The following is a 12,500-nucleotide window of genomic DNA, read 5'->3' as shown; positions in this document are numbered from 1 at the left end:
TTCTTTTAGTCTTAGATTCTATTTCGCAAACTGGTAAGCTTATCATTTTTTATGAAATAATTAGGATAGTACATGTATGCGCACTCTCATAGGCCAACCGCTGTGTTTAGATGGGAGTATGGAAACATGTTTTGATTGGTTGGTACATGTAGAAAATACACTGTATGAGTGTGTGTCAAGAAAATCTGTTTCAATCAAGAAGTAAAAAGACCCAGCATTTTCCTTCATTTGTTGAATTATCTTTGAAATATTTTATAAAAGCAATAGAGGACTTTTTTCAGTGTTTCCATAGCCTCGTCTAAACATGAGGGGGAGTTGGGAGAATTGCCCCAACTCCCTTGAGTGTTTAGATGAGGCTATGGAAACACAGAAACGTCCTCTATTGTTTAAATGGCATTCTCAACGCCATTGACATTGTCATTTACGGTAAAGAGACCCATTTTGAGTAAATAATTTATGTGCACAAGAAATTCATTCTGAAGAAGGAATAAGTAATCATCAATGTCTACATGTACATCTGTTAAATTAATTAATTCAACTTTTTCAGTCTGTACTATTATTACTTTTAGGGTCTGTAGACAAGGACAGAGTGCATTACTGTGAGAGATTCTTGGAACTGCTTGTTGACTTGGAGGTAAAATATTAATTATTTCAAATTTTATCTCCAAAGAGAGACAATTATTTTATGTTTTATCTTCTTGGGCAATTGTCACGATCACAATTTCTTTTAACCTCTAACAAGCCATGCATCTTTCGTTTACACAATGACATTAGCAGTGGTTTGCTGTCCCACACAGAATAAAATACTATGAGAGGCTTTTTGCAATGCAATATAGTCTGGAACCTAATCTCATGCAGTCAATTTCCCCTTACAGACTCAGTTGTGACCCAATGATTACTGGTGGAATTTCTTGTTGGAAAGGACAAAATATGTCCGCTATGGGTAAAGCAATTTACATGCACCTGGATCGGCAAAGGAAAAACTGAAGCAAGAGACACTTTTAAAAATCACGTACATGTACCTTGTGTGATTTTGCACAAGCCATGCAGCTGTTATTCATGAGATCAGAGTGAAATTTGTATCTTTTGGTCCTTTAGGCCTTGTTACCAACAAGGAGGTTCTTTAATACATTAGTCGACGACCATCATGTAGTGGTAAGTAAATTATTAGTCATTAAAAGTGTTTTGATAGATATTGTGTGAGATACCTAATAATGTTTCAACAATTTTCATATAGAGTTATCCTTTGCATTGGGAGAGGATTTCCAAAGGAACCAAAATCCGAAAAAAACTCACTCCTGCTACTTGTGTGTACTGTATATGTGTATAACCTTTCAATAAAAAAAAAAATGTATTTTTTTGCCTCTGAAGCACAGTTTGTAAGATACATAACCCATTCACTTCTCATGGCACCCCAGGTTGTTCTCAGTTGACGATTAAAATCGTCTGGCATTAGACAGAGTAAAATTTGTTAAGTTTCCCTCCCAGCACTCAATGGGAAATGAATGGTTCTCTCATTCACACCTCAGTCCCCCAAGGATACCCCCAGTTGACGAGAAGAGAAGAATAGGCCATTTCCGAGTTCATGTCTGCCTCCTCTTCAAAGCGAGTTTAAGTGCGAAGTTTTTGTGATGGTAATTAGTTCTACTTTCCATATGAATGAAAACTAATTTTCATAAGAAAGACTTCGCACTTAGACTCGCTTTGAAGAGGAGGCAGACATGAACTCGGAAATGGCCTGTTGTTTGTCTCAATCCCAGGACTCACTGGGTTAATTTAAGTTCAGGTCAAGTGTGTGTTACAAATTCTGCTAATAATCATCCAAAGCAAGTAGAGTGCACTTTTGTGTAAAAAAAAAAAACAACGTATCCAAGATGGATGCCAATTCTCAAGTGATTTTTTTCTTATTGCACTTACAGGTGAAGTGCCTTCTGTCAGATTTGGCAAAGAGGGAGACAGATGGAAGGCTATTTAAGCAGGTCAGTGATGGAAAATACTGTAGTTCTGTCTTATGCTTGGAGGAGAATTGTCAACATTGTTTTCATGAACATGTTAGTGGACAGTTTTTGATGGCATCTTGATGGCATTATCTACATGTACATGAATCCTTTTCAGCAATAATTGGTGTTTGATATGGTACCATAACCTTGCTGTTGAGTGATACAGTGTTGTAGTGTCATTCCTTCTAATACGAATGTTTCTTTTATGACTTGAAACTGGTTTGAGCCACCTTAGGTTAATCGCCTTTCAAACAAGCAAGCCCAGTTATCATTGAGCAATTTTTTATTCCAAGAACTAAACCTTGCAAAAAGCAGCTCCTGCTCCACCATTGCCGAGTAAAATCTTAATGGGATATCTAATATTCATAAGCAATTCTCACACATGCTGTATAATGAGTTTCCAAAATCTGCTTATAATTATGTATGTGAATTTGACAATGATGGCATAGAGCTGTCGATATGTCATTCTTTGATATCACTCATTTTAATTCCTAATAACCAATCATTTTGATATTATTCTATTTTCTCTGTGTTGCTTTACAGTTACTAGATATGTTGAAATTCTACACTGGTTTTGAAATCAATGACGTCACAGGTGAGGTACATGTAACATCTATAGATGATACATGTTCATGCATGTAGAGGTGATATTACTGGAAACAAAATCAAATTATTGCAGTACTCTCAACAAAATTACTTGTTTCTGAGTGAGCAAGATCAATACAATTTTATTCCAAATTGTACATGTACTTTGTTGAGTCAATAAAGTTACTATGGCAACCACATGCATACAAAAGGACAAAAATGCTCTTTACCTGGTAAGTTGTCTTAATTAACTTATTTATGGTTTTTAGGCATGGCTCTCACAGACCATGAGATGGTTGACATACATTACAGCAAAATGGCCTCTCTGCAGGTAAGTTTGGCAACTTTCCAGTGGCCCCCTGAGTTGCGGGCTAGAGCGTTTTAAGCTTGTATCAAGTTAACTTTGGCAAATTTGCTGCAAGCCTCTAGCGAAATGCAATGCGTAGCTGGCTTGTGGCTCTTTTAGCACCATCTTAATCATAGCTGTTAGGGGACTAGAAAGTCGTTTCATATCAGCACATTCTAATTTTCATACTTTCTCTCTCCATCACAAATACTTACAGAATGTGCAAAGATCTATAGAATACATTCATTTACTCGTCACTCTGTTTCTCTGTCAATGACATGAAGCCTATGATAGATATTAGTTGTTATCATCTAGTGGAATATAAAAGAATAACATCGTTATTGAAACCACTGCTATTGTAAGAGTCTTGCAAGACCCAAGAATGATCGCACAATAAAAACAGGAACTATGTCACATTATTTTAGGGTGTTTAGGGGAGATCTTTAGTTCACAAGTTTAAAATGCAAGAATGGTAATGTGGAATTCCTTTACTGATAAATATCGTTACATCACAAACAAGATTGTTCTGAGCAAAACTGACCTTTATCCAGGCGATTTGCCATACATAACATTGAAAAATGTTGGGTCGACTATTTTCAAGATTACTCAAATGCAATCGGTTTCAATCTTGTCCATTTTTGTCCATCCATGCTTCTCTTTCCTTTTGCTGCACTTCTTTTATGTTGCTCAACAGTTTTAAGTGGTTATTGCAATGTTTCATTCTACTCATTCATCATTTTGCGTGACATAGCCCCTTGAACTCTATTATTGTAAATATTTACATGTACGTGACTGATGACCTAACAAGCTCATCTGTGATATTTATCAAAACTGATCGACCATCTCGTTGCTTGCAATCCTGTAGATAAGTTGCTTTTTTCTGGCGCAAAGAAACATGATATTTTTTCTGTCCTCTAGAACCCCGTGGGCGTTCAACGTCTGCCACGTTCATGATCAAATTTCATCTCTCGTTCTGTTGTTAGAGAGCAGTTTTCAAGTATTTTCCTGAACTTCATGACTTTGCTATGAGCAACATTGCCAGCATAGACACAAGGGAAGCTCTGCTGCATCATTTTGGATCTCTGTCGTAAGTATACATATGTAAAAGTAAAGTGAAGCAACCATATTTAATGTCGATAACTCATAACTGTAATTAAACTGACAAACCTGAGGTTGACAGTGCGCTCATTTTACTCCCCCCTCTCCATCAGTGCTCTGTTTTACGGGTATTTAAAGCTACTTAGCTACACGGAAAGGAAAGAAGTCCAAACAAGGATGCGACATCCGGGAATCAAACTCAGGACCTCTTGCACCAAGGCCACGCACTAACCGACTGTGCCATCATTGCTCCTTATGCACTTAGAAACTGAAGAAGCCAAGAAATCTAACGCAGTGAGGGTTAGGTGTCTCTTGTATTTAATTGCTTGAGTCCTTTCGTGACGTTTTATTTTAAAAAGGCGAAAGATATTGATAATTTCAGGTTAGGTAAATTGAAAAACTGAGTAATGGTAGTACTAGACAGAAGTGAAAACTACAACCAGATGTAGTAACTGTAAAAGAAGATTCATTCTTTAACACATCTTTATTTCATTTATAGCAATAAAACTCTTCACGAGGTTGCAGCATATTTAAAGTTGTTGCCGTCCCTAGATGATGCTGATGTGGAAAGTAACAGAGAATTTCTTCTAGAGATGTTGGTAAGATATTTCCGGCTTCCTTGTTCTTTCTTCACATATAGTTGACGTAGGGCATCCTTTTCAGTGGAGTGCTTCCTTTTTTCTTCATTCCTTTATGTCAATAAAATGGTTTCATGTCAAAGTACAGTCTTGAATGTTACAAATCATAAAATAGTTTCAAAACTTTGGTTTCATCCTGACTGCGAAATAGTGCATCAAGGAAAAACTCCTGTACCAGAACAAATTATTTTTGCTTTCGTCATTCTTTGCAGGTTTCACGGCATGAGCGTCGCTTATCACAAATTGATGCCATCAATGAAATGCCTCTTTATCCTACAGAACAGGTATGGACTGAAATACTCCCTAACTGACCACCAACATTAAACAGAGCTTTAAAAACGAGATATTAATGATGATAACCTGCACTAGGTGCTTGGCAACAAGTGAAAGGACAACTAAAAAATCAAAGTACTTGCCAGGATATTAAAACCTACGACCTTCATAACACTGGTCCGATGATGTACCCATTGAGCTGCAGACTATGTGCCCCGCTGGTCTGCGGGCTCAACAAAGTCATGTGCATCAGATTTCAAATGCAACTACCAGTGTAGGCGAATCTTATTGTTTACACTTTGTCTCATCAACACACGAGTTTGCTGACAAAAGATATCATACTACCATTCACAAATTTCCAATTTTAAGCCTTTTGCCTTTGATAACAAGCTATTTATTAGCCATCAAAACCTGATAAATTCTTGGGTGGCGAAAGCGCTAATGAGTGACACACTCTTTGTAAAATTTCGAATTTTCAAAGTGTCATTACTCAGAGATTATGTGGTAAATTGCACTCAAAGTCTCAGAGGTAGCTGATTAGTCACTACTGTTTTTTTGTCTGATAGATTAGAAAATGATGGGCTTATGCTAATGAGGCAAAAAATATAAACAAAGATTCCTCCATTGGTGTTTTGGAGGAGTTTGAAGGTGTAATACACTCGTGGAAACGATGATAAATTGGTTGCTTGGCAACAAGCAAAAGGACAGTCCTACATGTAGGCAGGATTTGAACCTGACTCATTTTTCAGTTGTCCTTTTGCCAGTTGCCAGGTAATTTTCCCGCAGGTCATTACACCTTTGAACACCAATAGTTGCACTGATTTGAAGTATTAATTATTCAGATATCAACCTGCATAATTATTCTTCTTGGTGCCATACTCAGCCTTATTCAATAGTTGTTTATTATGACACCTCTTTTTGACACTTCAAATCTTGCACAGTGTCGTTTCCGTTTACTTGACTCGCTCATGTGTAAGTCGAATGTGTTTCTTTTTGCAGATTTTGTGGGATGAAAACGTTGTTCCTACGGAATATTATTCTTCAGAAGGTACCTTTAGATATTTTTTTTGCCTGGTTAATGAAACGAAGTGATTTTGTCATGATTGCATGCCCCTAATTAGATGCACACAGATTTTAATAAGTGTGATGAAGTGTCTTCTTGCTCTTCTGCCCAACTTTAACATCATTCTTGTCTCCCAAATACTGCTCCTCAAGTACGTTTCAACGGCTGCATTTTCCCTAAGCTTAAAATAATACTAACCTTTACCTATTCTTTAACACTTTTGTGTTGGATGTCAGAATTATGCGTACAGCTAATTACGGCAGGTACATTTCTAGACTCGTTCTGGCATCAGAAAAATGTTAAAGTGCTCCTGAACTGGTGTCAGACTTACAGTTAATTACTTCAGGTAATTGGATTCTTTACGTTGACTTTTGATGGTCTTGTTTTCCTCTCAATAGACACACTTGCTCTACCAAAGCTGAATTTGCAGTTCTTGACGCTTCATGATTATCTTTTGAGAAACTTAAACCTCTTCAGACTGGAGTCCACGTGTAAGAAAAATACCTTTTGTTTGGAGAGCCTTTTAATAAAGTTTTAAAAGTATGTAATTGTGCGATTGACTTTAGAGTGTTGGGCTTAATGGACTCGCGGTGCATTTTTAGACATTCAGAAGCAAGCGCTTGCAAACGTTTTCCTGCGCTTAGCGCCGGCTGTACGTCTTTGAATTTCTATCTGATTGGCTGACTTGGGTCTTTGTGTCCCTTGTGATTAGCCCTAGCAGTAACTATAGTGTCGGATCTACGGTCTGTTGATTTAAAACTTCTCAACTTGCACCGAACACTTTTAATGTCTCAATTTTGTTCGTATTTGGTCAACAGACGAGATTCGTCAAGACATGGAGGATGTCATAGCCAGAATGAGACCATGGTAGGTGATTTTGAAACCAGATGGGGTCATTTTAGTTAGCCAATGCTTGTATGCACGCTCAAAAGAGAGACTGCCAAAGAGCCTATTTTTGGGTGCATTAGTTATCATTTTAAGAGGTAAGGAGTCATATTCAGCGATATGAAAATGCTGATTTGTTTGGTCTTTTTAGGCAAAATGAAGTAGGACAGACAGAGTTTTCTGGATGGGCAAGGATGGGCACGGTAAGGCTTTAAAAGATCTGATTTTCTTATTATTAGGCATCTGTCTGACGAAATTGATGCTTCTTTATGGTATAGTCGAAGCCGCTGTAAAATTATACTCACCGGAAGTGATAAGTCGGGATATCTTGAGATTTGTGCTTTTGCAATAACATACAAGAGAAATGCTTGCAGGCGGTAACCTTGCAAATAATGCTTTCCGGACCCATACCACCCACCAACTTCCTTCCCAGGATCTGACTTTTCTGCCTCCTTCGTCATTGAGGAGAACGACAAAGAAGGCAGAGAAGAGAGACCCTGGCGACGAGATTGACCACCCATTTCACCTGTAAGAAGAAATATGAACAATCAATATTTTGGACATTGCCGCATGTGAGTAGCACGATATTCTTCTGTTTCCCATGAAATGGGTTTTCTTTCGACTAAGTATGGGGTGTATGTAGACATCACAACAGAATTTGAGCCCATGGTATTGTTTTTTTTTTTCTTTTCGGTTGTGTCACAGAAATTTTAAGACATGGCAGTTTGGTGCCCGAGTGTATATTTAATTTCAATCAGCTGTTGTTTTTTCAATCAATTTTAACTTTTGAAATGTATTGTTTTTGGCAGAAAATACTCAACTTCAGCGTTATTGAGGTAAGAACGAGTGACCATTTGCTTCGAATTAATAATTTGTGCACAAATTACCACTCGCAATCCCGAGGGGTAACCAACTTAATTCCAAAAGCTTGTGATAGGTTGGATGCTAAAGTCTCTCTATTAGTCTCTCTAATATTTCCGTCTTGGAACACGCCGAAGCAAAAATTTAACGAAGTTAAGGACGTTCCCTACTGATTCAACGGTATTTTTTCGCGATTTACTGAATATGCGGGAAAAGCAGATCTTAACAAGTGTTATTGAAATCCAAAAAGAAAATTGTGGGTAACCACGCATTTTTCAAAGATAATTAATCGACAATATTTGTAAAAAGCTTTAAATTACAAGAGTATGTATGGCGTTCTTTTCCAAATTGAAGCTAAATTATCTCTGAAAAATGCGTGGTTACCCCCAATTTTCTTTTTGGATTCCAAGAGCACTTGCTCTGCTTTCTCCACATAGTTTTAAACCGCGCAAAAATATCCCTGTATTAATTAACACCACCCATAGGAAATCTGAGTATCTCGAGATGCGCAGAACGTATGCGCAATAACAATAGTAGGCACCGTCCTTCGCTCGTGGTCAAGGGCTTCTCCCTTCACTTATTGGTGATTTATTTTCAATATAGCACTTCCGTCTTTTCAATTATCATTTGCCTGTTTCTTTTATAGCGGGAATATGAAGCACACTGTTAGTGCTCTGTTCGGTGTTCGGTCTAATTCATGTCATCTTTTTTCTGCTTATACCTCAAGGTATCAAAACCAAACATTGGCGAGACGCGCCCCTCCCGAGTAAGAGCCGACGTCACCATTAACTTGAACATGAGGGATATTGTCAAAGACGAATGGGAAGGTAAACCCTCTTTTATAATTTTCACTGCTGGCCGACTTTTGATATGTTTTTTTTATGACCTTTTTTGCTATTCGGTATTAATGTTCTTTTTTTTTTTGTATACTTTTTGCCTGCGGATAACTAGAATACGGAACTCGTTATGGTGACTTTAGGTCGGAGTTTAACCAACAGCGACAGCTACGGCAACGTCAACGCCACAAAAAAATAATAGGGAGCTTAGTAACGACAACAGCGACGGCAACAAGAACGTCACAAATTTGCATATTTAGTGGCCAAAAACAATAGCTTTGCACGCTCTGCACGTGCTTTTTTCACTTTTGTCCATTTCTTTGCCGTCATCAGCAAAACAACAACGTGAAATAACGAAATTTGAGGTTTTATGAAGAACGCCAGCACTTGAGGATAAAAGTTTTATTTTCTCCCCAAAATTGAATGCCGTTCTGACGAGTGTCACTTTTGAGGGACTACCACACCCTTGTCATATTAAAACGTTTGAAATAGTCACGGTGACGGCAACGAGAACGTCCTCTTAAATTATAAATTCGCGTTATTTTAATCGCTTCGTGACTATTTCATTATCTCAAATGACTCGAGACCACACCTCCCACCTTGCAGTTAGCCAAAACTAGAATAGGGTATATTATTTAAGTTCAGTTTAGTATTCTTAGTATGGCTAATTTGATGGTCTTTCTCTATACCGACTTTCTGAAGAAGCTTTGTTCCACGTATTTGCATATTCCTGAACCATTGGTAGGAATGAATAAAAATGCCGAAATGATGCTGACAAAATTGTGCTCGTTTTCTTCAAGCCCTAAGGAAACACGATGTGGTGTTTTTGGTGACTGTGCGTCCAACCCACACTGCGCCTGTCAAGTATGATCGTACAAAGCCGTTCAGAGAACAGGTAAATAAGTGAGAAATTATTTGTGAACAATACGACATTGAACTACTATACACATAATGAGAATGGCTATATAAACACAAGCGACGCAAAGCAACATACGCAAACCACAAAAGTGTGTGTGTCAATTGTTATTCTTGTCAAGACCCTTATAATGAATGAAACTTTAACCGTTACTTTCTTTAAAGATATCTTATTTACTGATGGCCCCCTCTTTCTCAGAGATTTAAATTCGTTGTAGCTTGGTTTCCTTGTATCAAGGTTATTTTTGACAGGTCATGCATTTAGAGCGGTTTTCAATAAACCTCTTTAGCTTGTCCATTTTGTTTTCCCATTTCAGACCACGTGATGTTACTCTGGGGAAAACTTTCTTTCAAATGTCGTCCTATGCACGTGAATATGTACGCATAACTTATGAAAAAACAAAAGGAAAATTCCCTTGAGAACATCACGTGGTCTGAAATGGGAAAACCAAACGTACAAGGTAAAAAGGTTTATTGACTGTCATAAAACAAATACCAAAGTAATTACTTCGACCAATCACAGCCGGTGCAAACAGGGCAACGAACAAATCTGAATTCGTAGCAATTCCGAGTAACTTACTCAAAGCGCGGGAAAAATCGCAAGTCGCTATTGGATTTGGTTTCCTTCTCATTGTTTGATAAACTGTCGCGAGATTTTTAAACCAATCACTAAACGTAGCAATCGCAATCGCGAAATTACTTTCGACAGTCATTTGAAAACCACTCTATCTGAAAGTGACCTAAAGATGGCATGAATTCTTTGTGCCGGGGAATTCCTTAACTTGAAGTTTTGAAGTTCCAGTTGCATTCGTTTATTTTAGTTCGGAGTTGATTATGTGCGTGGAGCTGAGATTGAAGGGATGTTGGATGAACAAGGGAAGGTCATCGAAGAAGGTACCGTATATTAACTTTCATATCATTTGATTTAAAGCCAAGCGAGGGTATGATACCGCCTGAACACAACAGAGAAATTGTTTGAGGAGAGTTAAGCTGTTGCTTAACAAGATCGCAGTGCAAGTCAATTTTGGCCAAATATATGAACGCCATCGAAAATACCCCGAAGGCAATTGTAGGAGCAAAGGAGACGAGCATTGAAAAGGGAGTGGGGGGGGGGGGGGGCAGACGGTTTCAACATCCCTGTTCAAAGAAATCGAACGGATGTTGAAGCCCGTTTTCTTGGGTCTTTACCGTTGCATGCCGTGAGTTGCCGTAGCCGTCGTCTTTGTGTAAATTCCGTGTGTCTCATCAGTTTGGATCCCTGTATAACGTTTTCTGTGTTTTTAGGCCCTGAACCCAAACCGGAATTTAAGGGAGATGAGAGAACATTCCGCTTGTGGCTGGACACCAATCAGTATCAACAGGACATGGCTGAAACTGTGCATGGATCAGAGGTTAAATTCCCCTTTCGTGTCTTCACATGTGTTTTTCAAAGACAGTTTGGAGAACTTCAAATTGGTGGAGGCACTTTTCGATCGCTTGATTTTTTGAACTTTTTTTTCGTAGGATGTTTATGAGACATTTAATGTCTTACTTCGGCGAAAACCAAAAGAGAACAATTTCAAGGTTGGTGTTGATCAGTGTTTAACTTAAAATTTTAATTTGCTCTTTTTTTTTGCGTTACTTTGATCCCACCATTAGCGTTGCTCCTCGATGCGATATAGAACCTTCACAACCCATAATTTCTTTATTCATGGTGACCAAGGGCCGCCACCTGACGCTTGAAAACATCGGATTTCCTATCTTTGCATGGACGGCCCTCAATTTACCTTTATGAATTCATTTGATTCAACCGTTTCCGTACTTTACTCAGCCTTCGAGGCAAAGTGCTACCTTCGTAGTAACATCCGCAAATGGTTAGATTTTCAAGTCTTCTCGGATAAGGACTATAAACACAACCCTTGTTCATAAACTCTCTAGGTCGTTTAAGATCTCACACGCTGAACAGTGTGTCATGACCTGTTGAACGTTGTTACTGAAACGAAGATAGAGACCAGACCTCAGTTGTTCAAAAGGTGGAAAACGCTATCCACCAGATAAATCACTATCCATAGCGCAATAGACCTTTTTGCAGATACGGCGGCCATTTTGATTTCTATTGCTTCAACTGCTTACTATGGGATGCCCAGGGGGCAAATATATATTAATTTGCCCCCTTAGCATCCAATATTGTCTTTCGAAACAATAGAAAACAAAATGGCCGCCGTATCGGTAAAAAGGTCTATTGGTTTCGTTATGACTTATCTACTGAATAGTAATTTATCCGACGGATAGCGCTGTCCATCGTTTGAACAACTGGGCTCAGCTCTATTCCGTTCGAGAAGGCTGTGCATGCAACATTGTTCAACATTTGTTGCGCAATAGTGCTACCCTCGCTAAGTAAAGTGCTCACAAATATTTCCTTTGCTGTACACAGGCTGTTTTAGAGACCATCCGCAGCTTGATGAACACATCTTGTATTGTGCCTGATTGGCTGCACGACATTTTTCTCGGGTATGATGATCCGGGTGCAGCGCATTACACCAGGTTGGTCGTAGATGATAAGTTGGTCGTTTCCCAATGAATGTAAATTTATATATCTTACTCTCCTATTGATCTTGTTAAAACAGGATGACAAATCAAATTCGAAAACTGGATTTTAACGACACTTTTTTGGATTTTAATCATCTAAAGACGTGCTTTCCACAATACACTGTCAAGGTTGGTAACATTGCCTGGTTTACGTTAAAATAAATCATATTCGTATTCTCAGTATTGGATTGGAACTGGCTTGCAATGAAGGCTAAGTTTCAAATTGCAAATACTTTTTAATATATTCCCCCGCATTAGCCTCCATTGCAAGCTAGTTCCACTCCAATAATGAGAAAACGAATATGCTCTATTAGCAGTCTAGATTTTAAGTCTAGTTTTCTCTCGTGACCCAAGCGTAAACACAAGGAAAATACGCAAAGCCAGTAGCTAGCGTTTAAAAGAACAACACTTACGTCCAGACATTCACGTTGA

General features: G+C 38.3%; 1 protein-coding gene across 1 annotated transcript in view; it reads left to right on the top strand.

Moving 5' to 3' along the window:
- The window catches only part of LOC138027800 (RNA helicase aquarius-like), a 41,366-nt gene that overhangs the window by 8,067 nt on the left and 20,799 nt on the right, over positions 1–12,500 (top strand). Inside the window, exons 11-31 of the mRNA XM_068875416.1 lie at positions 1–33; positions 570–634; positions 1,099–1,155; positions 1,920–1,979; positions 2,544–2,595; positions 2,855–2,916; positions 3,915–4,018; positions 4,529–4,628; positions 4,880–4,951; positions 5,940–5,988; positions 6,402–6,494; positions 6,822–6,870; positions 7,040–7,091; positions 7,698–7,724; positions 8,477–8,576; positions 9,386–9,480; positions 10,322–10,394; positions 10,785–10,891; positions 11,004–11,063; positions 11,914–12,023; positions 12,107–12,197. The exon at positions 1–33 is cut by the window's left edge and continues 44 nt beyond it. Of these exons, the coding sequence (XP_068731517.1) occupies positions 1–33; positions 570–634; positions 1,099–1,155; positions 1,920–1,979; positions 2,544–2,595; positions 2,855–2,916; positions 3,915–4,018; positions 4,529–4,628; positions 4,880–4,951; positions 5,940–5,988; positions 6,402–6,494; positions 6,822–6,870; positions 7,040–7,091; positions 7,698–7,724; positions 8,477–8,576; positions 9,386–9,480; positions 10,322–10,394; positions 10,785–10,891; positions 11,004–11,063; positions 11,914–12,023; positions 12,107–12,197 (1,511 nt within the window). The remainder of the gene's footprint in view (positions 34–569; positions 635–1,098; positions 1,156–1,919; positions 1,980–2,543; positions 2,596–2,854; positions 2,917–3,914; positions 4,019–4,528; positions 4,629–4,879; positions 4,952–5,939; positions 5,989–6,401; positions 6,495–6,821; positions 6,871–7,039; positions 7,092–7,697; positions 7,725–8,476; positions 8,577–9,385; positions 9,481–10,321; positions 10,395–10,784; positions 10,892–11,003; positions 11,064–11,913; positions 12,024–12,106; positions 12,198–12,500) is intronic.

The sequence above is a fragment of the Montipora capricornis genome, chromosome 12 (assembly GCF_036669925.1).
Source record: "Montipora capricornis isolate CH-2021 chromosome 12, ASM3666992v2, whole genome shotgun sequence".
In the NCBI taxonomy this organism is placed as follows: Eukaryota; Metazoa; Cnidaria; class Anthozoa; order Scleractinia; family Acroporidae; genus Montipora; species Montipora capricornis.
The sequence above is the reverse complement of the archived record's forward strand: the minus strand, read 5'-3'. Positions and strand labels throughout refer to the sequence as shown.